This window comes from Pleuronectes platessa, chromosome 4 (assembly GCF_947347685.1).
Source record: "Pleuronectes platessa chromosome 4, fPlePla1.1, whole genome shotgun sequence".
Taxonomy (NCBI): domain Eukaryota; kingdom Metazoa; phylum Chordata; class Actinopteri; order Pleuronectiformes; family Pleuronectidae; genus Pleuronectes; species Pleuronectes platessa.
Window position 1 is genome coordinate 17,362,827 of NC_070629.1, and position 25,274 is coordinate 17,388,100.

At 43.7% G+C, this 25,274-nt stretch overlaps 2 protein-coding genes across 12 annotated transcripts in view; one reads left to right on the plus strand and one right to left on the minus strand.

The window, feature by feature from the left end:
* acacb (acetyl-CoA carboxylase beta) overlaps nt 1-18,575 on the plus strand; it is a 23,451-nt gene extending 4,876 nt beyond the window's left edge. For 9 of the 11 annotated variants that reach the window (XM_053420243.1, XM_053420244.1, XM_053420240.1 and 6 more), the window contains 52 exons: nt 1,068-1,200; nt 1,468-1,606; nt 1,764-1,873; nt 1,975-2,056; nt 2,164-2,262; nt 2,415-2,524; nt 2,633-2,743; nt 2,826-3,035; nt 3,129-3,299; nt 3,408-3,569; nt 3,668-3,831; nt 4,089-4,239; nt 4,323-4,426; nt 4,519-4,600; nt 5,156-5,301; nt 5,408-5,558; nt 5,655-5,789; nt 6,780-6,926; nt 7,016-7,204; nt 7,312-7,412; nt 7,519-7,607; nt 8,119-8,243; nt 8,340-8,453; nt 8,634-8,747; nt 8,837-8,926; nt 9,020-9,138; nt 9,758-9,781; nt 10,403-10,543; nt 10,893-10,992; nt 11,078-11,185; nt 11,297-11,353; nt 11,661-11,702; nt 11,798-12,013; nt 12,098-12,253; nt 12,520-12,723; nt 12,835-12,990; nt 13,074-13,196; nt 13,289-13,558; nt 13,649-13,746; nt 13,837-13,957; nt 14,044-14,154; nt 14,361-14,504; nt 14,584-14,704; nt 14,790-14,886; nt 14,991-15,087; nt 15,188-15,323; nt 15,407-15,584; nt 15,691-15,803; nt 15,919-16,073; nt 16,194-16,364; nt 16,772-16,911; nt 17,532-18,575. In XM_053420243.1, the coding sequence (XP_053276218.1) occupies nt 1,068-1,200; nt 1,468-1,606; nt 1,764-1,873; nt 1,975-2,056; nt 2,164-2,262; nt 2,415-2,524; nt 2,633-2,743; nt 2,826-3,035; nt 3,129-3,299; nt 3,408-3,569; nt 3,668-3,831; nt 4,089-4,239; nt 4,323-4,426; nt 4,519-4,600; nt 5,156-5,301; nt 5,408-5,558; nt 5,655-5,789; nt 6,780-6,926; nt 7,016-7,204; nt 7,312-7,412; nt 7,519-7,607; nt 8,119-8,243; nt 8,340-8,453; nt 8,634-8,747; nt 8,837-8,926; nt 9,020-9,138; nt 9,758-9,781; nt 10,403-10,543; nt 10,893-10,992; nt 11,078-11,185; nt 11,297-11,353; nt 11,661-11,702; nt 11,798-12,013; nt 12,098-12,253; nt 12,520-12,723; nt 12,835-12,990; nt 13,074-13,196; nt 13,289-13,558; nt 13,649-13,746; nt 13,837-13,957; nt 14,044-14,154; nt 14,361-14,504; nt 14,584-14,704; nt 14,790-14,886; nt 14,991-15,087; nt 15,188-15,323; nt 15,407-15,584; nt 15,691-15,803; nt 15,919-16,073; nt 16,194-16,364; nt 16,772-16,911; nt 17,532-17,658 (6,754 nt within the window). In that variant the 3' untranslated portion in view covers nt 17,659-18,575. Of the gene's footprint in view, nt 1-766; nt 795-1,067; nt 1,201-1,467; nt 1,607-1,763; nt 1,874-1,974; nt 2,057-2,163; nt 2,263-2,414; nt 2,525-2,632; nt 2,744-2,825; nt 3,036-3,128; nt 3,300-3,407; nt 3,570-3,667; nt 3,832-4,088; nt 4,240-4,322; nt 4,427-4,518; nt 4,601-5,155; nt 5,302-5,407; nt 5,559-5,654; nt 5,790-6,779; nt 6,927-7,015; nt 7,205-7,311; nt 7,413-7,518; nt 7,608-8,118; nt 8,244-8,339; nt 8,454-8,633; nt 8,748-8,836; nt 8,927-9,019; nt 9,139-9,757; nt 9,782-10,402; nt 10,544-10,892; nt 10,993-11,077; nt 11,186-11,296; nt 11,354-11,660; nt 11,703-11,797; nt 12,014-12,097; nt 12,254-12,519; nt 12,724-12,834; nt 12,991-13,073; nt 13,197-13,288; nt 13,559-13,648; nt 13,747-13,836; nt 13,958-14,043; nt 14,155-14,360; nt 14,505-14,583; nt 14,705-14,789; nt 14,887-14,990; nt 15,088-15,187; nt 15,324-15,406; nt 15,585-15,690; nt 15,804-15,918; nt 16,074-16,193; nt 16,365-16,771; nt 16,912-17,531 lie in introns of those variants that run through there. The other 2 variants (XM_053420251.1, XM_053420245.1) reach the window with 2 other exon arrangements.
* Nucleotides 18,576-19,290: 715 nt separating this feature from the next.
* Nucleotides 19,291-24,671, minus strand: foxn4 (forkhead box N4). Its single transcript, XM_053421574.1, has 9 exons — nt 24,592-24,671; nt 22,105-22,271; nt 21,082-21,194; nt 20,877-20,987; nt 20,654-20,781; nt 20,448-20,544; nt 20,143-20,350; nt 19,645-20,037; nt 19,291-19,541 (listed from the first exon to the last, which is right to left on the minus strand). Exons 1-9 carry the CDS (start codon nt 24,669-24,671, stop codon nt 19,291-19,293), a joined length of 1,548 nt encoding a protein of 515 aa, XP_053277549.1.
* Nucleotides 24,672-25,274: the final 603 nt, after the last annotated feature.

The window sequence follows — 25,274 nt, forward strand, 5'->3', positions numbered from 1 at the left end:
CTGCCACACTGTGGATCAAAGTACTCGCCCTCAACATCAGATCAGCAGAATCAATGCATCAGATTAAAATACAGTTCAAAACTCACCTGTGTAGACTCTTCCAATTGTTTTAATGCTGTTCTTTTATTGTTTCTATTTATTTCTTTGCACTTGTATTTTATTTTGTGAATCACCTTGTAACTCTGGTTTTGAAAGGTGCCATGGATATTATCATTATTATTATTATTATTATTGTTGTTGTTAGTATTACTATTATTTAACATGATTAAGCAAGGAGGCATATTTCATTGTTAATATGATTGTTAGAGTACGAAAAGGCCTAAACTCTCTTATAAATTCATTCAATATTATCACTGACTACTATGTAGAAACAACTTAATAGTAATATATGAATATAGGTATGTGTTAAAATCACAATAAACATTAAACGCTGTTGGTCAGTTCCACAAAATCTCATGATTCATTATTCAACCAGATTCAAAATGAACTTCAAATCTGATAACGGATTAATCCGGTTTTTAACTTAAGTCATAAAGTGTGAAGATACTAAACTGAAGCTCTGTCAACAAACTCACTTGAACACCCGACTATCACCAGTTGTAGCCTGGCTGGTGCATTAGAAATATAGATCTGAATGTATGCTGTAATATATGGGGATGATACATCTACTTTTATTGGCTCTGCTCCGGTGAACAGCTGATAAAAGGCCTCAGCGAGACTGATAGCGCAGCTCGATTTCCTGAAACGTATTGTTTTTAGAGATTACACGTTTCTGTGGAGAGCAGTGGTTGAGTGTGATTGTGAAGATAAGGCCAGAAATTAATGGTTTGTTTGAGGCAGGTTGAACTTTGACTGTAGTGTGTGAGCATGTCCTGTTCTGGAGCTGTTCCCACCATGGTTGTTGTTAAGCACTGATCCGTTTTGGATTTGACCTGCTTGGGTCCGACCGCGATCGCTGAGTTTTTGAACAAATGTTGTAGCCAATCTACAAAACTAAAATACACCCAGGTAACGTCGTTTTTCTGAGTTACTGAGCAGAACAACTAACAATGTGCTTTCCACTCCAGGCCTAGCATGTCCGGGCTTCATTTGGTGAAAAAAGGACGTGAACACAGAAAGATGGATCTACAGAGGGACTTCACTGTGGCCTCTCCGGCTGAGTTTGTCACCCGATTCGGTGGAAACCGTGTCATCGAAAAAGTAAGGACTTGAGTGGTACTCGGTGGAACGCATATCTCTGCCAAGGTCCAACAGTCCCCTTATGGAACCACATTCACTAGATCTAGATTTCTATTTGGATCTGCACCAAATTCCACATATGCATCATTATCTGTCCACTTACAATTTTTTTGCAGGATTCATGATTTATAGAGGAAGCTAAACAAAATGTTGTATTAATAAAGCACAGAGGTTACGAGCTGCTGTACAAAACAAGCAGTAAATAACTGGTTTATGTTTGTGTTGCAGGTGCTGATTGCCAACAATGGCATCGCCGCAGTCAAGTGTATGCGCTCTATCCGTCGATGGTCCTACGAAATGTTCCGCAACGAGAGGACCATCCGCTTTGTTGTCATGGTGACGCCTGAAGACTTGAAGGCTAATGCAGGTTATTGTGAACTCATCATATTTCATTATGCAGCAGATACCACCAGGCGGTTCTGGAAACTGTGTCTTAGCTGAGAGTGTTTGTCTAAGCTGCCAAAGCAAATTAATCCCTGTTATTAAATACTCACTGCTATGTGTTGTTCTTTTTCCACCTGCAGAATACATTAAAATGGCGGATCATTATGTGCCTGTACCTGGCGGGCCCAACAATAACAACTATGCCAACGTAGAGCTGATAGTGGACATTGCAAAAAGAATCCCAGTGCAGGTACATTTCAGTGTTTATCTGCACAGCTGTGTTCTCTGGCCTCTTCTTCTACAAAGAAATCCAAATGACAACACAATGTGTTTGTGTATCACTCATCACAGGCTGTGTGGGCCGGCTGGGGACATGCGTCAGAAAATCCCAAACTGCCCGACCTCCTGAGCAAAGCAGGGATATCCTTTTTAGGTATATATAAATAACTTATTGATGAAATAAGTTTGAAAACTCATAATCTTTTTATGTGGACCATGGGTGTTTCTCACATCTCATTGTTTAATGATGATTTCCACCAGGGCCGTCCAGTAAGGCCATGTGGGCTCTAGGGGATAAAGTGGCTTCGTCTATTGTGGCCCAGACTGCTGACATCCCCACACTCCCATGGAGCGGATCAGGTGATGCACCTCCTCCACACACACTGTGTCAGGTCACAGAAAGTGGTGACGGACATGCTGTGTTTTCTTTACAGGGTACAGATTAACTGATGGGTCAAACTGTGAGTGCAAAGTGTCTTCATGTGCTCACCTGGTGTGATGTTGTGCTCCAGGTCTGAGAGTGGACTGGACAGAGGAGGACCAAGCTGGAGAAAATGTGATCAGTGTTCCTCAAGAGATCTACGTGAAGGGCTGCGTCCTCGATGTAGACGACGGCCTGGCAGTAAGCATAATTCATCTTTCAAACAATTCATCAACCCTTCAATCAATCAAAAGCTTCAAGGATTTATCTTTTGCTAAACTATCTTTTTTATGTTCTGTTTCTGTGCAGGGAGCTGAGAGGATCGGTTATCCGGTTGTCATCAAGGCCTCTGAGGGTGGAGGTGGAAAGGGAATCCGTAAAGTAGAAAGTTCTGAGGACTTTGCCAGTTCATTTAGACAGGTCTGTGTAAATGCATTTTTACGACTTTATCCAAGAGTACTTTGAATTCCCTCTGCTGACATGTTATAGTTTTTTATTTCAGGTTCAGACAGAGGTACCCGGCTCACCCATCTTCGTCATGCAGCTGGCTCAGCATGCGAGGCACCTCGAGGTGCAGATACTGGCCGATGAATACGGGAATGCCATCTCTCTGTTTGGACGAGACTGCTCCATCCAGAGGAGGCACCAGAAGATCATAGAGGAGGCTCCTGCCACCATAGCTCTTCCCTCCACGTTTGAGCAGATGGAACAGGTTAGTTTCTGTCTCTGTATGTGTCTATTTTCCAGTTTTGAGTCAATCTTGCTGAGAATATTACAAATTGTCTCCTCTCTCTTTCTGGGCCAGTTTGCTGTGCGGCTTGCCAAGATGGTGGGTTATGTGAGTGCAGGTACTGTGGAGTATCTCTTCTCTGAAGATGGAAGTTTCCACTTCCTGGAGCTGAATCCACGTCTGCAGGTTGAGCATCCGTGCACAGAGATGATCGGAGATGTAAACCTGCCCGCTGCCCAGCTTCAGGTAAACCGCATTAAAGCACCTGAACAAAATTATTAATGTGTAAACATAAGAAGAATATATCTCCAACTGAAATCCTGCCATTATAACACTGAGTCTCATCTGTGATAGATTGCCATGGGAATCCCGCTGGATAGAATCAAGGACATCCGCCTGCTTTATGGAGAAACTCCGTGGGGCGACACCATCATAAACTTTGTGAATCCAGACGTCATCCCGAGTCCAAGAGGCCACGTCATAGCTGCTCGCATCACCAGCGAGAACCCTGACGAGGTCATTTGACCAATATTCAAAACGCGGCTCAACTGTTCTGTGTCATGCTTTTAAATTTGCCTCACTCACATCTCGTCCATGTGCCCTCGGCCCCACAGGGGTTCAAGCCCAGTTCTGGCACCGTGCAGGAGCTGAACTTCCGCAGCAGTAAAAATGTGTGGGGCTACTTCAGCGTGGGAGCGACCGGTGGCCTGCATGAATTTGCGGACTCGCAGTTCGGACACTGTTTCTCGTGGGGCGAGAACCGAGAAGAAGCCATTTCGTAAGTTGTTCTATTTTTGATGAGGCCACAATATTGACAATCTCAGCTTTACGGTTTTAACTCTGAGGCAACAGTCTGTAATATGATACAAAATGTAATGACCTGCTAATAACCCAATCTTAAAGATAAGAAGAGTTAAATGCAATATTCTTATTCGTCAGGATACACCATTATTATTTATAATTCAAGGATAGGAAATGTATCCTTTGCAGGTTACATGTTTTTTTAGCAGGTGTGATGTTTATCATTTGCTTCAGGAACATGGTGGTGGCGATGAAGGAGCTGTCCATCAGAGGCGACTTCAGGACAACTGTCGAGTATCTCATTAAGCTGCTGGAGACGGAAAACTTCAGAAACAATGACATCGACACTGGCTGGCTGGATCATCTCATTGCAGAGAAAGTGCAGGTAACCGACTGACGACCTGATGTCAGACCTTTGAGTCGCTTCCTTTTGGTTTGAATCATTTCATCCACGTGTTCTGTCTGCAGGCAGAGAGACCAGACACCATGCTGGGTGTTGTCTGTGGGGGTTTGCACGTCGCCGATGCGAGCTTCAGAAAGAGCATGTCTGATTACCTACATTCCCTGGAAAGGTCGGTAGACTCAGTCTCTTTTTGTCAATGTCTCACCATAGTTCTTACTCGTTTAACTGACTTTTAAAAGACATGACCTGCTGCTTCCTCAGAGGACAGGTGCTGCCTGCAGCCAGTCTCCTCAACTCCGTCAGTCTCGACCTTGTATACGAAGGAGTCAAGTTCTGTCTCAAGGTATTTAACCTGTTTCACTCTCTTTAAATGTTCCTTGTTTCACTCAAACTCTTCCTTATGGCTCTGTGATGCAACAGCTTTGTGTTTTTGAGTTACCCGTCCCATTCTTCTGAAACAATATCTTCAAATTTGATGGAAATGTTCAGTTGGACTCAAAAATGAACCATTTCGATTTTGGTGTTCAACGGGCAAAGGTCAAAATCACATGACCTCCTGTTCTTTGGAATATGATATATCAGAAACACCCATCTGATACAAACATTAACTTGGACTCAAGGATGAACTGATTTGAATATGGAGGTCAAAGGTCAAGGTCACAAAACTCTTTTGCCTCGTTAATACATTATCTTAAGAAGGCCTTGAGATAATCCTTTTAAATTTTGCATTAAGGAATTTCAATTTTGTTTTAACTAGTTGTTACTTGGACTCAAAAATTATAAGATAAGATTTCTAAGGTTAAAGGTCATTGTGAAACTGTACTGGTTCGAGGGAAATACAATCGCACTGTGGTTATTTCCAGTTTAATCAACAAATGATTCCGGTTGACACCTGCAGGTGGCGCGCCAGTCCCCGACAACATACTTCATTGTGATGAACAGCTCCAACATTGAAATAGACGTCCACAGGCTAAGTGATGGAGGCCTCCTGCTGTCCTACGATGGCAGCAGTCACACCACCTACATGAAGGAGGAGGTCGACAGGTAAAACTGTGACTGTTCCATCCGGATCAATCACTGGTGCTTGTTTTCCTACTGGTTTTATCTGTTTACTCATTTCTAATATGATCATCATTATTTAACCGCACAGTTACCGCATCACTGTTGGCAACAAGACCTGTGTGTTTGAGAAAGAGAAAGATCCCACTGTGCTGAGGTCGCCCTCCGCTGGCAAGCTGCTGCAGTACATGGTGGAGGACGGAGGACATGTTAATGCGGGGGACGTCTACGCTGAGATGGAGGTGACGGATTCTGATGAAATGTTCAATGCCTGTGATTTTAATATCGAGGCATGTCTTTCTGTATTTTCACTGACTGTGTTTGTGCTGTGGATTCAGGTGATGAAGATGGTGATGACCCTGACTGTGCAGCAGTCTGGTTGTATCCACTTTGTTAAGAGACCTGGAGCCGTGCTGGTGCTTGGCTGCGTGGTGGCACATATCGAACTCGACGACCCCAGCAGTATACACCGGGTAGATTATTCCACATAACTGTTTACAGCACATAATCTGAATCTCTTAATCAAACCTTGTAATTTAAAAATATAATACACAAAAACCCTACTTAAAATAGAATAAAATAATGTGCTTACATTGTACAAAATGTTTCCAAACAACCAGAGAAATCCACAGCTCCTTCCAGGGAACAGAACGTTTCATTTTGGTCTCCTTTTAATTCCGTCATATCCGCTTCGATCATCTCTGCTGTAACTTCAAAAGAAATTGACATCCAGTATGTCGTAGGATAAATACGACATATTGTACATTTTAAGCACTTTCTAATAATGTTTTGACTTTTAAGATCTTATTCAAATATTATATAATTTAGGTGTTTTAGTCCTTAACCCTAGGATGCTAACGTCAGGTGTTTTTTCCCCGAGCGAGTGTGGTAATGGGATTTTCATTATGTTGCTGCTGTCTGAGTGGCGTGGGTCCCTGGGTAGCTTCAGTCCGCTCACTCACGTCATAGAAGGTCGGCTAGTTTCCCTGCTGCCACCCCTGTTTTTTTCAGTAGACACGTGTTCGGGTAATTTTCACCCGACGTTAGTGTTAGAGGGTACATTTTTTTTTAATATGATATAAGTTGTAAATGATGCAGGGAGACTGTGCCTTCACCAGACTTGTCCCAGGAACGGCTGGACCAAAGAACAAGTTCTCAGCTCTATTTTTATTATTTTTAGGAATTTTTCTTTAACGACCCCCTAATCTTTCACTAATATTAGAGCCTTTTTATAGGGTCCCCCCATGATACCGTTTTTTTTTTCGTTTTATTGGATGTTGTGTAGGGGGAAATAAAAGAAGAGTACTTCAAATTGCCATGTATTGTTGTACATCAATATATTTTTATGAGAAGTATTTTTTATCGGGTATATTATATCGGGTAAAATTTACCCAACAATGTTGTAACTGTAACTGCAGATAATAATGGACACTGTACTTTTCTCATTCTGTCCTCTGTTGTAGGTGGAGCTCAACACAGCCATGTTGCCGCCCCAGCAGCCGCTGCCCATGGTCGGGGAGAAGCTTCACCAGGTGTTTCACAGTGTCCTCGAGAACCTGACTAAGGTCATGGAAGGGTACTGCCTTGAAGAGCCCTACTTCAGCACCAAGGTACACAGCAGTCCCTCCGCCCCGTCACAGTCCTGAGTCAGTTCTTATACATTTGAGTGCATGATTTTGTTGCTTATTCATGTCTGCAGCTGAAAAAGTGGGTGGCCACCATGATGAAGACTCTAAGAGACCCCTCCCTGCCGCTGCTGGAGCTCCAGGAGATCATGACCAGTGTGGCGGGACGCGTTCCACCCAGCGTTGAGAAAAACATCCGTAAAGTCATAGCCCAGTACGCCAGCAACATCACGTCCGTCCTCTGCCAGTTCCCCAGTCAAAGGGTAAAAGACAAAGTGCTGTTATTGTGTCAGCGTCACACAGCGAGTTCTGTGAGTACAAGCGACCACACTCAGTATATGATAATGGTATTTCTTTTCAATTACTCCAGATTGCAAATATTCTAGACAGCCATGCAGCGACCCTGCAGAGGAAAGCTGACCGGGAGGTTTTCTTCATGAACACTCAGAGCATCGTACAGCTGGTACAAAGGTGGGTTTATTCCATATTTGTCAAATGCAGATGTGATCAGTTATAACACAGATAAGTGATATTGGTGTTTCGTTGTTGGACTGATGTTCGATCATGTTCTATTCAGGTACCGCAGTGGAATCCGGGGGTATATGAAGTCTGTGGTTCTAGATCTGCTGAAGCGCTATCTGCAGGTCGAGATGCAGTTTCAGCAAGGTGACATCATAGGAATATCATAATCCACTTTATTTGCATTGTACCTTTCTAAATTTCCAAGGTGCTTCATTAAATATGATTGCAAAGTTAGCAAATCATAGAAAAGACAGATCATCCTCAGGAATGTAAGTAAACAAAACAGATAAAAGAACAACAAGAAAACAAGAAAATAATTTAAAAACTCTAAATGAGGGGTTTTCTTTATTGTAACTGCAGTTGAACTTGAATTAAAACTAGAGTTTAACACAGGAGAAGGGCTTCCCTCCATCAAGGCCCAACAGTTCCCTTAAATTAAAAGAGATAGATACAAGTTTATTGTCCTATTTGTTACCATACAGCTGCTGAAAAAGCCACATCCCCCATCTAAATAAATTCCTGGATCCGCCCCCTGATCTGGATCCACACCAAATTAGAATGTCTTCTTCCTTCCACTTAGTTTCATGGTCATTTGTGCAGCAGTTTTTTTACATTTCTTCTGTGTAACAGGCGTCGTCCTTTTCCTCTGAAACAGCTCACTATGACAAGTGTGTCATCAACTTGAGAGAACAGCACAAACCCGACATGAGTCCGGTGCTGGAGTACATCTTCTCTCATGCTCAGGTCCCCAAGAAGAACATCCTGGTCACAATGCTCATCGTAAGACTTTCCCCCACACCGACGCGTGAATAATTCCTCCTTCAGGATATCTGCCTGATGTGACACAGTGTGATGTGCCTCCTTGACTTTGTGTAGGACCAACTGTGCGGACGGGATTCCACACTGGCCGATGAGCTGATGGCGATTCTGAATGAACTCACACAGCTCAGTAAGACGGAGAACTCCCGGGTGGCACTGAGAGCCCGACAGGTCAGACCACCTGCATCTTACGGACACATGTGGAATATATAGTTCAAGCACAATGATCTCAAGTTGGATTGAAATGGTCTTTTCAAAACTATCAAAATGTATACTTTCTTCAGATTTGAGAAAATTTAGCTTTTTGTCCCCAACAGCTTATTTGATATCGTATTTGTACATGTCTCATAGGTCTTGATTGCCTCACATCTACCATCATATGAGCTGAGACACAACCAGGTGGAGTCCATCTTCCTGTCGGCCATTGACATGTACGGACACCAGTTCTGTCCGGAAAACCTGAAGGTAATCCTCGTGTGGAGAAATTACATTCATTTTTTTTTTTTTTATATATTTAAAGTCACATGATTTGTTTTTGTCTTCATTTCTCACAGAAACTCATCCTCTCTGAAACCTCCATATTTGATGTTTTACCCAATTTCTTCTATCACTCCAATCAAGTGGTATGCATGGCTGCACTTGAGGTAAGTGGAAACACTCTGGAGGATTTCCTTCCAATGCGTTTTTATTTTTCCTATGTCAACGACTTACTTACTTACTACTGTGTTGACTTGCAGGTGTATGTGCGCAGAGCTTATATCGCCTATGAGCTAAACAGCATCCAGCATCACCAGCTGCAGGACGGAACATGTGCTGTGGACTTCCAGTTTATGTTGCCGTCATCACATCCCAACAGGTAACATATTTACTCACTGGACTTCATCCACAGACTTAACGTTAGTAAGTGAAGGCATTTTTTTTCGTTTTGGTAAAAAAAACTAACACAACAAAAAGATGGTGTTGAAAGTGCACAACTAAACCGGACATGATGGCAGCTGTCGATGAGACGGCCTCTTCCAAAAATCAGTGGGGAAGTTACATTAGCCCTTTCAGCCATTCATTATTATTACATTAAATGAATTTTCCCGATCTATGATCACAATTTGTTTACACATGTACAAATCTAAATACACGTTCACAGATTTATATACAAGTTTAAAAAGCTGATTTCTCCCACCCATTCTGAATGCATGGTGGCAGATTCATGTACGCACACACAAATTTATATACAGCTACACAACTCTCCACGGACAAACATACACACTGTTATTATGCCACAATACTGGCCCCTGATTGATCACATAGCCACAAATCGACTATGCTGCTGCTACTGCTTATAGCTGACTCTAATGCAGACGGGGCTCTCCCTCCATGCCTGAATGTGAATCTGCTTTGAATCTAATCATAATGCCTGGAGGTTGTGGTGCAGTCTGACCCTCCACCGCTAATCTCACCTGTCAATCATCTTATTTCAGAGGGAGCAGCCCTACTCTGAACAGGTAGAGTAAAGCTCCTCCCAGCCAGACAAACCTCCTGACTGTGTGTACAGAATGTCCCAGAGCAATGCATGCTGGATGCACCGTGCTGCTTCTTTTCCCCTTTCGTTCTGTGAAAGCAGAAACATCCGCTAAAGGACTCCTAACATGTCCTTCCTAATTGACTGTTGAGCTGAGCGTCTCCATATTTCTGTTGCTTCTTTCGACTCGTAAAACAGTACTGTACTTTTTGAGAGGTGCATCCTTTATTTAGTTTGTGTCCCTCTTGAAATCTTCTAGCCTAATATTTTATTTAGAACTAGGGGAGCCTGCATTCTCCAGCATTTGATTTGATTCTTGATTTGCAACCTCTCAATCAGACATGGTAACAATGATATATTATAACCACAATTCATAACCTCTGTCCATTCAATTACATGAAATGTACCTGTAGACTGAATGTTATTGTTGTATATATAGACGAGAATATCCACACTTGCATTAATTGCTCTCAGTATTTGTTCTCCTGCCTGTTCAGTCATTTATTTTTTGCAGACGCGAAGCTGACTGTGATCATTCAGTGGTTGTATTTTGTTGTCACTGCCTGTTTGTGTGTGTGTGTGTGTCTGTGTGTTTCTTCTTCAGACTTCCTGTGCCGATGCATGGATCAGGACAGTTTAACATGAGGCGTCAGAGCAGTGAGCTCTTCCTGGAGGGAGCCTGGTCTCCACCCTGCCAGCGCATGGGTGCCATGGTGGCCTTCCAGTGTTTCGACGACTTCAGAAGGTCCAGTACTTTTTATGCATTAAAGGTTGAGTAAGGTTAAGGTTGCTATGACCTCACAAACACAATGTTAGACTCACTGTTTAACTGATTCGATTTGGGGGGGTCAAAGGGCAAAATCACTGTGACCTAACAGAACGTGTCCTTGTGCCTGGCACGTGATATCTCAAGTTTGCCTTTAGGACATTTCCTCAAACTCTGATTAATTATTCGACTTTAGTGGTGAAAGGTGAAAGGTCACCGTGAACTCACATGGGTCTGGGGAAATAATCTATTTAGATTTGAACTGCACTGTTTGGTGGAGGCATACAACCACGAGGTGATCGTTCTAGTTGCTTGTTTTTCTTTGCAGGAATTTCGATGAAGTTCTTTCCAGCTTTGCAGAACCACTCGCGGAGACTTCTCCGTTCTTGGAGTCCTGCTCCAGTCTCTATGATGAGGAGAGTTTTAAGGTGAGGGCCGTGAAAGGGCTGCTGTCTTTCAATAAGAAAACCGCTGTTTTCATGAAGCCATCTGTTTCTCCTCCACCCTGTACAGAATACGAGGGAGAACCCAATCCACATCATTAATGTGTCCATCAAATCAGCAGATACGGAGGATGACAATGCCTTGGTCACAGAGTTGACTGCCTTCACCCAGTCAAAGGTCAGTTTCCGAATCTTACACAGCACAGGAGTGATTCATATAAGTGAAGGTATAGTGTTTTAGTTTTTTAGTTTTATTGTTGAAGTGAAAATGGTGCATTTTCTTTCACAGAGAGCGATCCTCTTCGAGTATGGAATCAGGAGAATCACGTTTTTGATCGCACAGAAGGTAATTCTGCAACAATAATCCCAGACTGTGAATTGTTTTCATTAGACCCACTTTTAGCATTCATATGCATCTGTGTATATAATTTTATAAATAACTTGATGAAGCCAATAATGGCTCCTTTCTTTTTTAGTGTTTATGTCAAAAGTTCAACTTGTGTTTTTAATGATTATCTTCGTATGGAAACACATACAACTTAGTTTGAATTGTGGAGAATGTGTGATATTACATTTCATTTTTTTTATATTGGTGTAGATATTAATTTGTTTGCTCTCTCAATATCATTCTTTAAAAATGTTCATTCCGACAGAGAGAATTTCCCAAGTTCTTCACGTTCAGAGCTAGAGACGGGGTAAGTTTTTAATAACTTGAATATAATAACCTGAATTATAATCCAATCCTCTCCTGTATGATGACCCCCCCTCCTCTGCCTGTGCTTCCTCTCAGTTCCAGGAGGATCGTATTTACAGGAATCTGGAGCCAGCGTTGGCGTTTCAGCTGGAGCTCAACCGTATGAGGAACTTCGGCCTGAAAGCTGTTCCCTGTTCCAACCACAAGATGCACCTCTACCTGGGCGCTGCTCGTGTTCAGGAGGGAGCTGAGGTCACAGACTACCGCTACTTCATCCGAGCCATCATCCGCCACTCGGACCTCATTACCAAGGTATGAGGGGAAACTGAATACTGAGGGGATAAGCTTGAAGTGGTGTTTCGAGCAGTCTCTAAATGATTCTGTACACACATCCAGGAAGCCTCCTTTGAATACCTTCAAAATGAGGGAGAACGTCTTCTCCTGGAGGCCATGGATGAGCTGGAGGTGGCCTTCAGTAACACCAGCATCCGAACAGACTGCAACCACATCTTCCTCAACTTTGTCCCAACTGTTATCATGGACCCCTCGAAGGTCAGTGTCCAGCACATACAGTAAACACTACCACACTGGGGTTGGTGTTTGTGTTAATATGGTATTTAAATTGTTTATTTTGGAGTGATCAGAAAGTAGGATATCTTAGGTCAATCTATAAGAAGAAAATTTAAGCGTATGAATTTTGGGTTAGGGTTGGTAAGAGTAGATATAATATATTTGTTTATAAACTAAACCTAAATAAATAAATAAGATTACACATTCAGTCTCTTTAACATCTTTGTTCTTTTCTCTTGGACCAACAGATAGAGGAGTCTGTCCGCTCCATGGTGATGCGCTATGGCAGCCGCCTGTGGAAGCTGCGGGTCCTTCAGGCAGAACTGAAGATCAACATCCGCCTGACGCCAACAGGAAATGCTGTTCCTGTCCGTCTGTTTCTCACGAATGAATCTGGCTACTATTTGGACATCAGCCTGTACAAGGAGGTCAATGACCTAAGTTCTGGACAGGTGAGGGCAGTGGACTGAGGTCGCCTCCTCGAAGCGACTTGTGCTATGTTGTGTCTTTTCTTTTGTATTTTACACAACATAAATAACTTGCTCAACTCGTCATCTCTGCAGATCATGTTCCAGTCATATGGAGACAAGCACGGTCCTCTGCACGGCATGCTGATCAACACTCCTTATGTGACCAAGGATCTGCTGCAGGCCAAACGCTTCCAGGCTCAAACTCTGGGCACCACATACGTCTACGACTTCCCTGAGATGTTCAGACAGGTAACGTGGACTCACTGAATTAGACTCATTTTCTTTCTCTGATGTTCTTGATGTGTCTGATTCGACTGGAAATCTTCTTGTAGGCTCTGTTTAAGCTCTGGGGTCCAGGGGAAAAGTATCCTAAAGACGTGCTGATTTGTGCTGAGCTGGTTCTGGACCCACAAGGTCGACTGGTGCAGATGAACCGCCTACCTGGTGACAACGATGTAGGGATCCATTTGAAGACATTCACATGAACTATTACACTTTTCATGTATTCTTTCCCAGTGTGATGATTCTGATCACCACTCTTCACTAGGTGGGGATGGTCGCCTTCAGGCTGAAGATGAAGACTCCAGAGTACCCCGCGGGCAGAGACATCATTGTCATCTGCAACGACATCACTCACATGATCGGCTCGTTCGGTCCTCAGGAGGACGAGCTGTTCCTCCGGGCGTCGGAGCTGGCTCGGGCCGAGGGCATCCCCCGCATTTACATCTCGGCCAACAGCGGAGCGCGCATCGGCCTCGCTGAAGAAATCAAACACATGTTCCAGGTGGCATGGATCGACCCTGCTGACCCCTACAAGGTGACCTCTGAGGAAATGAGCACAGGTAATGGAAAGACATGTGTAGTTTTACGTGTCTCATTATACGTTTTTTCCCGTGTCTTTCCTCAGGGTTTCAAGTACCTTTACCTGACACCTCAGGACTACACACGTATCAGCTCCACCAACTCTGTTCACTGTCACCACGTAGAGGAAGGAGGAGAGTCCAGGTACAGTGAAGTAAACAATGTCACCTCATGGAAATACATGGCACCCTGAACTTTTCTCTGTGGGATGACAGAGATGTGTTGGTTTGCCAGGTACATCATCATGGACATCATCGGGAAGGACGAAGGTCTCGGTGTCGAGAACCTGAGAGGATCTGGCACCATCGCTGGGGAAACTTCTCAGGCCTATGAGGAGATTATTACAATCAGCATGGTGAGAATGTGGATCTGACCTCCCTCAGCAGTCATTCCCTCTTGGGCTTTTATTTTTTCTATTTGAGCCACTTTTTGCTCTTGCAGGTGACGTGTCGTGCTATTGGGATCGGAGCCTATCTGGTCCGTTTGGGACAGCGAGTGATTCAGGTGGAGAACTCCCACATCATCCTGACTGGAGCAAGTGCTCTGAACAAGGTCTGTTGGTCTCCTCTTCTCCTCTCTTATGTTTCGTGTGCACATAACAAAAAACTGACTAAATGTGAAAATGAGGCACAAAAATGGAATGTAATCGGAAAAGGAATCTGGCAAGTACTCATCTGAAGTTGTTTAATATAAATTACTGCTAATACTCAAGCATCTCAAATAGAAAGTTGGAAGCTTGAATCCCTGCTTGTGTACAGGTTCTGGGCAGAGAGGTCTACACCTCCAACAACCAGCTGGGAGGAATCCAGATCATGCACAACAATGGAGTGACTCACACCACGGTGCCAGATGACTTTGAGGGCGTCTTCACCATCCTGCAGTGGCTCTCCTACATGCCAAAGGTTCGGATGAATGTGTGAAGTGAGACCTGCACACAATAACAGAACCAGATCACTAACTCTGGTTCTTCTCTCCTCACAGGACAAACACTCTCCTGTGCCTGTCATAGCAGCTAAAGATCCAGTGGACAGAGAGATAGAGTTCACTCCTACTAAAGCTCCGTATGACCCCCGCTGGATGCTGGCTGGTCGACCTCACCCCAGTGAGTTCCTCTAAATAAAATGTCCCTTTCAGTCGTAAAGCAAATACATTTCCATGATTTGAACATTCTTCATGGGTGTCATCAGCGGTGAGAGGCGCCTGGCAGAGCGGATTCTTCGACCACGGCTCTTTCATGGAGATCATGGAGTCCTGGGCTAAGACGGTGGTGGTAGGAAGAGCTCGGTAAATAAGTTTGCACACTCGCAGAATACTTCATATGAAAGGTATGTAAGGTCATTCAGCCTCACTCTTAAAGGGATATTATTAATACTGTTGAATCAATGCAGGTTAGGAGGAATACCTCTCGGTGTCATTGCTGTTGAAACTCGCACAGTAGAGTTCACCGTCCCAGCCGATCCAGCCAACCTGGACTCAGAATCCAAAGTGAGCAAATCTCTTCACACACAGTGTTAATGTCCAACAATAGACGGTGACAATAATAAGAGGAGTATTTCACCTTCATGTGTTTGTGTGTTGATGTCAGGTTCTGCAGCAGGCTGGTCAGGTGTGGTTCCCAGACTCAGCCTTTAAAACAGCTCAGGCCATTTGTGACTTCAACCGTGAACGTCTGCCTCTCATGGTGTTCGCCAACTGGAGGGGCTTCTCCGGGGGAATGAAGGGTACTTGAGGGATAATAAACATTTCTGAATCTCATACAGTGCTTTGTTGTGATTGTAAAATAACTTCTTCTCTTCTCTGTCAGATATGTATGACCAGGTACTGAAGTTCGGAGCCTACATTGTGGATGCCCTGCATGGTTTCCATCAGCCGGTGCTGGTGTACATCCCACCACATGCTGAGCTGAGGGGAGGATCCTGGGTGGTGATTGACCCCACCATCAACCCGCTGTGTATGGAGCTCTATGCTGACAAGGAGAGCAGGTACGTAAATGTAGTGGAATTATTTTTTTTATTTCTATATAAAACAACAGATGTGTGCGTGATTACATGTTTGTTTTGTCTCCCTGTTTTTTTTCTCTCTGTGCAGAGGGGGTGTGCTAGAGGCCGAGGGCACAGTGGAGATCAAATTCAGGAGGAAGGACCTGCTGAAGACCATGACAAGACTAGATTCAGTCTATGCCAGTCTGGTTGAGCAGCTTGGTAAAAAGCTCCTTATCTCAACTCATACAAGCACTCGTAGTTTCTTATGTTTGCCACAATATTGCAGAGATCTTCGTAACCTTACCGTGATTCAGAGCTGTTCTGTTTTCACCAGCTTCCCTGGAGCCGTCTGACACCCGGTGCAGAGCGCTGGAGTCAAAGCTCAAAGCCAGGGAAGAATTCCTGTTGCCCATCTACCACCAGGTGGCAGTGCAGTTTGTAGACCTGCACGACACCCCAGGGAGGATGCAGGAGAAGGGTGTCATCACTGTGAGTGAGCACTTCACAATCATGCTGATGTAGTGTGTGTAGCATTAGGTGCAGGAAATAAAACTGTGCTCAGTGGAGCTGCACGCTGCTGTAACATGTTTTACAAATCTGGGTTGACAGGATATTCTGGAGTGGAAGAACGTGCGGACGTTCTTCTACTGGCGTCTCCGTCGCCTCTTGTTGGAGCAGGTGGTGAAATGTGAGATTCTGCAGGCCAACAAGGACCTCAGTGACGGACACGTGCAGTCCATGCTGCGACGCTGGTTTGCTGAAACAGAGGGAACCGTCAAGGTGTGTGACCACACAAAGGGATTCTCTCTCTGATGCACATGCAAGTTAAATATTTTGAATAAAAGTAAATAAAGCAGATTAACTCAGGCAGAGTTCATTGGTCAATATTTGGCCAAGTGGAGAGTCTTTTTTTTTGGTGTATTTTAGTTTTTCTGTCTGATGCTGTATTTTTATTAAGCATGACACTTTTTAAATCATTCTCATTTTACTTTAACCCCTGAAAGTGACTGAGAATATGAGCTGCAATCACAACGTCCTTAAAGACTTAAAAAACAATGTCTGTTTGTTTCATGTCTTCTCAATACCCAGCCCTAATCTGTCACTGGTACAAATCATGATCTGTCCTGTATTTATGAGCACTCCATTGTTTATTGGTAATGTAAAGGTGTGTCTGTTTGCGTTGCCAGGCTTACCTCTGGGACAATAACCAAGCTGTAGTTGAGTGGCTTGAGAAGCATTTGTCCATGGAGGACAGCGGCACCCAGTCCGCCATCAGAGAGAACATCAAGTACTTGAAACGAGAAAACACTTTGAAACACATCCAAAGGTATGCAGAGACACACACACACACATACACACACACACACACACACACACACACACACACACACACACACACACACACACACACACACACACACACACACACACACACACACACACACACACACACAGGAATAACAACATTGATGTAATGGTGCTTGACACAAAGTCCAGTTGGACGGGGATCAGCTGGTCACTGTCGTGTGCGTCCATGTGGCACGGAACCTAACCGTTCGGCCAATGGGTCGCTCCCATGTGATATTCATGCATTTCAGACTCAGTGAAGGAGCTTTATTCGCTTTATTGTTGACTCAGTCAGAAAACATTAATAACTTCACTAATGTTTACCTGGAGTTGCCTGTAGCATTTCCTTATATGTTCACACTGAAGCATTTAGGGGAAATAAATAACCAAGGATTTCATACATTACTCATTGCTTAGTCTGACTTATAACTGCAACTTCACCTGGTTTTTAAGGTTATTAATATTTTTAGAGATATATTGTACAGATATAACATTATAACATAATATATTAATTTTTTTTAACCTCAAGCAAAAGCAGAAAAAGTGTCTATACATTTTCATTAGGATGTTTGTGATGGTGATCTTCCACCTGTGTTCCAGCCTGGTGCAGGCAAACCCTGATGTGGCCATGGACTGCATCATCCACATGAGCCAGAGCATCACTCCGTCCCAGAGGGTCAAGCTCTTGCATCTGTTCTCAACTATGGACAACACCAGTGCCAGTTAAACTGAGGGGCTTTTACCAGGTTGTGATATTAAAGAGAGCGAAGGGTCGGATCCACCTGATTGTGCTGTATAAGTAAAGAGGGGGGGGCATTTAAAGATAACAAAAAAGTGATTGTACAGGATTATTGTTGGGGCAATTCTTTGCACTACACACATGCTGAATGTGACATACTCCTAAGTTATTACAGAACCACTACAAAGCCCTTTCTTTTATAATCTGCTCCAATAATTGTCTTTTACATTTGTCGAGTTGTTTGCACCTGATGGTGTGTCAGTGTTACAAATGTATCCCAATAAGCTCTGTGTGGTCTATTGAGGTCAGGGTTACACAATCAAAGAAATAGAAGCCAAGTTCCTGATCCAGGTAAATAGTGAATAGTGAACTTCAAAAATAAAATAAAATAAAATGAAGCCAAAGTCCTGAGGCAGTGAAATAGTGAATTGACGTTTCAGATATATTTTTGGGCAATTATTTTATCAGTATTGTGATGCAGAAATGCAAATTAAGAAGCAGTTTCATGAGTTCAGCTGTGTTCATCATTTCACTGTTGACACTGGACTCAGTGGTCCATTCTTTTCAATGTTTCTTTCAGTCTCTGCTGTTTATGTGCTAAAGACAATGGTTTGAATGACAGAAGATGCTGTGACACTGTATGTGATACTTCTGAGTTTCTTTCATTTCTCTCTGTGCATCTCTGGGACACATTTCTTCAGACTCAGGTTTGGTGAAAGATGGACATTAACGATTATTAACGACATTAAGTGGTCTCGCCAGCTGAGGTCTTGATTTGCCTCCGATCAGAAATATCAACCGTGACATTTCCTCTGAGTGTACATAAACTCTTTCCTTTGTCTTGTTTTCCACCAAAAGGCTGTTGTTAATAAATATCGTTGATATATTTTTGGCAAAAAAACAAATGTATTTTTATTCACCCTTTTGATTTTTATTATGGTCACACAAATGAACATAATGTACACCTAACTTTCAGACATGTTAATCACAGTGTGTAGAAGAATAACGTGCAACATCTGGATTACTCAAAAGGTGTTGGCACACGTTTGCATTTTGGAACTTAAGTGTGTAAATACAGTCAAAAACAAAGCTTTTCTGTGGCAATAGCAATTTTAAAACATTCAAATATATACAGCAAAAAGACTGACAGAGTCATCCCCTTCTCCAGCTTTCTTTTTATAAATATAAATAAAACGTCACAGTAATAATGTCTAGCACAATACAACAGACAAGAGATGGAGAGCTACAGTATGGTAGGACTTTAAAACGCAGAGTGAACAGTAGAAAAACCGGTAGATGCTAACTTACACACACTTCTCCAGGCAGAGTCCTCATACTCATACAGGCTGGGAGGCGTTGCTTGGCAGAGCTAGATATTTTAAGTCTTACGTACGTCCTTCTTAAAACCTTAATTTATTATTAGTGTCATCTCTTATGAGCAGTTTAATGGTAGACTGTACGTGACATGATTTTCAAACATCCTTTCCCCAGGTAGGTTCCTTAGGTGAAGCAGTGTGATTTGTTTGTTTAGTAGCAAAGAAGAAACCAGCGACTTCTTCAGACCGTGTTCATAGATTTCCGCAGATGAGATAAAATCGTGTTGACCCTGTTAGAGTTGCTTCAAAGCAGGATGATGGGCTTGCTGTTGGCTGCGGAGCCCATGTACTGGGATGACAGGGGTTCCTGGGTGGTGTAGGTGGTGTAGAGGCCTGTCACCTGCATATCTGACAGCGGCATGTTCACCCCGGAGGAGGTGGGAGGGAGGCCGGCTGATCCCAAGTCACAGTCTGATAGTCGCAGGGGCGAGTTACTGAAGGTGCCCAAAGCGTCCAGGTTAAAGCTGTCATCTTTCATTTCCTCCCACAGATTACCTGAGCAGGTGAAAGGAGAGGGTTAATGTACTGATGCAGCAACACGTCAGATATCCTGCAAATCTAAATAAAAACAGGCCTGACACTTAGAATGTGTATTTACCTTGAAAGGCAAAGTCCATGATGCTGGGGTCTAGTGCATCCACCTCTGTGTGCGTGTCCCCGTGCACGATGTAGAAATCCTCATGGGGCTTGCTGGACTGCTGAGTGAGAGGACTGTGGCAGTGGTCGGGGACAATGTGGAGGGGTGGTGTCTGGGCCGGGGCGGGGGACATGGGGGCCAGTCGGGCCTGAGCCTGGAGCTGGGCCTGAAACTGGTGGTGCTGGTGCATGGGTAAACACGGGAGGGACAGCGTGACTATGGGCTGAGGCTGCATCTGGTTGGAGACGGTCAGCGGGAGGCCCGTCTGACAGCCGGGCAGCCGGGTCATGCCGGACTCTAACATCTTGCGTCTGCAGTTCTCTGGGCGGTCTGTGATCAGTCTGTCCAGCTCATCTGCAGGGAACAAAACAGGTTATAAGACTTTGTCGTTCCTTGGTGGCTCATGCAGACCGGAGGGAGCATTCGACATTTGAATTTGAAATAAAAGAAGTTTCTGACCAGGGTTAGCCATGCTGCGGCGAATGGCCGGCAGGTCCTTGCGTTTCCACTTCTGCATCTCCTCCTCCATCTTGTCAATTTTGGCAGGGTTCAGTGCCCATAGACAGCCCTTACGAGACGAGCTGCTCGTCTTGTTCTCCACTTTCTCAAAGCATTTGTTTAAGGACAGGTTGTGTCTGACGGAGTTCTTCCATCCATCGGGTGCAGTCTGCAGGGAACGAGGTAGTGTAACATTTTAATTTCGTTCTCATTTACATAAACCTATACATTTTAGCCCTCCATGTTATATTAATAGAGATTCATACCTTAAAATAAGGAAAGTGTTCCTTCATAAAGCTATAGATCTCACTGACTGGGAGGCTGCCAGTTTTGCTGTTCTTCAGAGCCATGGCAATCAAACAGCTGGGAGAAAAAAACGGATTAAATCATTATTGGATTTCAGATTAAAGCAGATTAGGGGAAATGGGATGAAGTAGAATTCAGTCAGAAATCCAAACGTCTGTGTACCGACCTGTAGGAGTAGATGGGCTTGGGGAAAGACTTGGGCTGCAGCTCCTGGTCCTGCGGAGCCAGACGAGGTTGCGTGAATAGACTTTGGTCGTTGAAAGAGACATTGCTATAAAGCCCAGTTGTTGAACACTAGAAACAAGAGAGAACAATGAGGACCTTATCTATTACATTTCCTCTGTTGATAAAATCGGACACTCCATTGGCTTGAGGTTAAATTGTGTTACCTGTTGTCCAGTTTGGGTTAGAGAGTACACGTGCTGGGGTGTAGGCTGGTAGACTGAGGTAGGGCACTGGTATACTGGAGAAGGCATCCCATTCATGGAGAATGGAGACATCTGTGAAACAAATGCAAGGGTGTCATATGTTTTACTGTTGACACCACATACAACATAAAAATACTTTTTTTCTATCAGTGCTGCGGACACTCACACTTCCACTGTGGGTGTTGATGATGCTGATTCCCAGAGGGCTGTGCTGCATGTTGCTCTGGAGCTGGAGCATGGCGCCTTGTCCAGCCGTCATCGCCAGGCTGCTCAGCTGAGCTGTGAGCGGACGCAATAATCTTAGTTACATTTAAACAAACCTATATATCTTGCTCATGGAAACAAAAACCTACTTTTAAGAATCTTTGAAACAGAACCTCTCTTCAAAACAGGATGACGTGGCTGCGTATGACATTTATGTACTTAGATGTTTAGTTCCTCTGCACCTTGACAGAGTTCAATGTGGTTCTCAACTAAACAATTGAATATCTCCTATTTTGGCACGGTGGATATTGTTACTTCTGCCAAGGAAGTCATGTTTTAACTGCTGGATTGTGTAAACTAAACTGAAGTAATTGTGTTGAAACTTGATGTAATGGACTAGTGGCGTGGATTAGATTGTTTCATTGTTTTGAATTTCTTAAGAAATTATGCTTATAATTCTATATAGTGTGCTAATGTTTATAAACCAAAATAAATTTGGTGCGTTTCCTGTTAATGATCTGGATTTTGAAATTCAAAAGAAGTATTTTTAGGGGGTGGATCTTTATTCAGTTACTGTAAGGTAACAAATACTAATTTCAATTATATCAGAGAATTTGGATTTTCCAGAGTTTAATGTGAGCAGTTAGTAGAACATGTCTGTTTACACATGTAGCTTCAAACTCATGGGATCTCTAGAATTGTCATCTGTTATTCACAAATTAAGGTGAGCATAAGCAAATCCAACCAAAACAATCCAAGTTGATTTGTTTCTGAGTTTAACCGTCTCTGTGTTGTTAGTGTAGAAACTGTCCTAGTGCCTATAGAACATCACATCCACATTTATCTGTCAGTGTATTCTTTCAAACAGTGTTTGTATCTACACGGCCAGATACCCAGAAGAATCCATCAGTTTATCCAATCAGAGAGATGCTGCGGATTTTGAATGTTGCACTGTCCCCTCCCTGTCCCCTCCCTGTCCCCTCACCTGTCTGTTGCTCCAGCAGGCTGCCCTGGGAGGGCCCGTTGCTGTGGCCCCGGCTATCAGCCATCTGCTGCAGTCGGGGCACATCCACAGAGGTGAGCCATGACAGAGACTGCAGGTCCCCGGGGAGGTCCTCCTCCCTCAGCTGGGAGGGGTCCGTGGTCAGAAGCCTTGAAGAGAGGAGGGGGAGGGGAGAGGTTGGCGGGTGGGGGGGTAAGTATAAGTGGAATTTAAATCTAAACACTTGACAGAACATTTTGTCCCGCAAAGTCAAAACCAGTGTACTAAGTGTTAATGTGGGCAAACAGAGATGAAAGCTGCTCCGCGAAGCCGTGTATTAGCTGCTGCATCCAGGATTTAACATAAGGAGATTAACTAGCACTGTTATTTAGCAGTGACAGTTTTAATCAACAATGAAGGGGTTAAACAATCTTTCCATTCAGAGCAAATGATTGATGATTGTTTTTTTTGTTTTTTTTCCAGGAGGGCCACACACTGATCTTTGTTTTTCCCATAATTTCTTTTTTATTATCTTATTATCTAATTCCTTTTTTTTAAACTTATAAATACAAACTAATGAAAAATAAAATAATTATTAGTGATAGCTAGTCAATTTAATATCGCAGGTTAAATACATTTAAAATACATTTTCATCCAGGGACAGGATTTCTGTTTAAAAAGCGCGCCTCCAGCACAAATCAGCTTTCTGTCACTTTACAGGGAGCGCCTCGGCAAACAGAAAGAAAAGAGAGGACTCCTCTTCAATCCTCTCCAGACTCCTCAGCACACACACACACACTCACTGGGCAAAGGGTTTAGTAATTGGGGTCGCTATGACAACACATACTATTCAGTTACTTTGTGGGTCTGTGGACAGTGTAGGAGGACATCAGCCCCCCCCCCCCCCCCCCCCCCCCCCAATCCCCCTACACACGCACACACACACAAAATCTCCTAATAAAAAAATAAACCCTGTGTCAGGTGACCACGCTCTCGCTGTCACCATTGGCTGAATCATAAGTAAACAACCCGCGAGATGGTTTGAAACATGGGACGGCAGCACATGTTGCCTGAAACAGTTGGCCTTGCCCATTGAAAAATGATCACCTATTGTGTCCCAAACGACAAATCTGCCCAGTGGCACGTGGCTCTATTGTCTCCCCCCAGACCCTTCCTTGATTGTCTCTGTCGTTTCTTTTCTCCGCCCGGCCCTCGCATTAATCTGTTGGAATGACAGCCCTCACACATAAGAGGGACAAATAGGATGCCATCTGCTTCCCTGTCCCTTTCCAGCCTCTACCCCCCCTCCATCAACCCTCTGCAACCCCCCCCCAACAACACCACCCACCGCCCCCCACCCCAATCTTCCCTCAACGGGGAAATCAGCAGAGCCTCAGGCCAGAGAGGGGTGGGGGTCGCAGAATGTAGTTCGAGGTCAGGGCTCTGTGTGTCTGCCGTCTGAGTGCGTGACATGATGGCAGCCGGGAATCAGCAGCACACGTTGCATGCGCCGGGAAAAGATGTTGAGGGGTTGTGCTGTTGAGGCAGGAGGGGATGTGAACCCAACACCCTGCAAAGTATCAAGTTATCACAGCTTGTGCCTTTGTGAGTCTGACGCTCTTTCTTTTTCTTTTTCTGGGTGTTTTCTTTTACTTCTGACAAAAATGAAGGATTGGTATTCAAGCATAGCGAGCACAGAAACTTCAACTGGTGGACTTTTGGATGTATTGGTATAAAAAGTATACAATAAATGCAATAGCTGGTCTTTTACACTTTTGCTGCTACTCTAATCTATTGATCTACTTGGGATAAAAGAATAATACACATTGATAGAGCAGTGCAGAATAGACAACACATGGGGATTCAACCCCACCTCCCCTCCTCTCTCTGTCTCTCTCTCCCTCACCCTCGACCAGCAGCATGAAAATTGCTCACTGAGGCAAAACATGTTTAGCTGGTGTCTCCATGTATCATCCGAGCCTTCCCAGAGGTTCAACAACACTAAATATTGCACCTCCTCCTCCCCCCCGCCCTCCTTCTCTAATTGGGAGCCACTTTTGCACGGTGGTGACCCAGAGCGCCCCGTCTCCCCCTGAGTCGGCAGGCCAAGGGGCTCAGGCTCTCCGTGTGCCGACAGCGGGAGTGTAAACAGAGCTGATGGTTTCTGACAGATCCATTCAGACCGAAAATTATTTATTCTTCAGGATTTTTTTTCTCCCTCTCGCCTTTTTCATGCAACCCCCCCACCACCACCTTGCACAAAAAGAGCTGTCCATCCACCTTGAGATTAAACATAGTAGGGTCAGACAATTTGTTCCATGACTCCTCGCAAAACACCTTGAGGGATTTGATGTATATAAATATGGCTTTTTTCGTATTGAGGCATCTTCGAGTGTTTTTGACAGAATGCAACAAAACGTATACATGCGCTGTTTAGATCTTAATAGATTCCTGGTATAAGGGAGCATGTTTTCAGTCAGTAGTCTCTACCTGTAGTCCTGTGGCGATGGATGATGCCCAGCATTCTCAATTATTCCTGACATCATGGATGTAATTCCGCCTTCTATCATTTCCTGGGATATGTGGAGCCTCTGTAAAGTCATAAAAAACATCACATTATTTATTCCCTGTGTGAGTATTCAAGCTGAAACAAACAAGCTCTGTAGAGGTACAAAGTGCAATATATAGAATATTCAAATAGTGTCTCCTTTTGCAAGTTAAGCAAATTGTGAATCCATAGCAGCAGCAAATAATAATTCCATTCTGTCATCACTATGCCTTTGTTGTAGCTCAATCCCATTTCCCTACATTATATAAAATGTGTTCCTCTTATCTCTCCCTATTTGAGATTTAATTAAATAAACACTGAATTTAAATAGTAATATAGCTTGAATGTAATAAACATCAAGTTCAAATGTTTACACAAGACTTCTGTCACATCAACTCAACCAACACTTGTATGGTTTATCATTCCGCCAGCTTAGAGAGAAATCCTGTTTCAAGTGTAAAAATCATTCAAACGTTATAAAGACAACAATCTGTTAAAAAGGCTACGATGCAGAAAGAGAGGAATAAAGAGGAGTCACCTGTTTTGGATGATACTGGAGGTGGTGAGAGCCGGTCGCGAGCCCCTGTACTGTATTTTCTCTGTGCTGCACTTGATTATCCAAAAA

What these genes read in the sequence shown, in the direction of transcription:
- foxn4 (XM_053421574.1), bottom strand. Translation starts at nt 24,671, where the DNA reads ATGATAGAAGGCGGAATTACATCCATGATGTCAGGAATAATTGAGAAT. An exon ending in CCATCGCCACAGGACTACAG is followed by an intron (nt 22,272 to 24,591) that starts GTAGAGACTACT and finishes CCTCTCTTCAAG; the next exon opens with GCTTCTGACCACGGACCCCT. An exon ending in CCTGCTGGAGCAACAGACAG is followed by an intron (nt 21,195 to 22,104) that starts GTGAGGGGACAG and finishes GTCCGCTCACAG; the next exon opens with CTCAGCTGAGCAGCCTGGCG.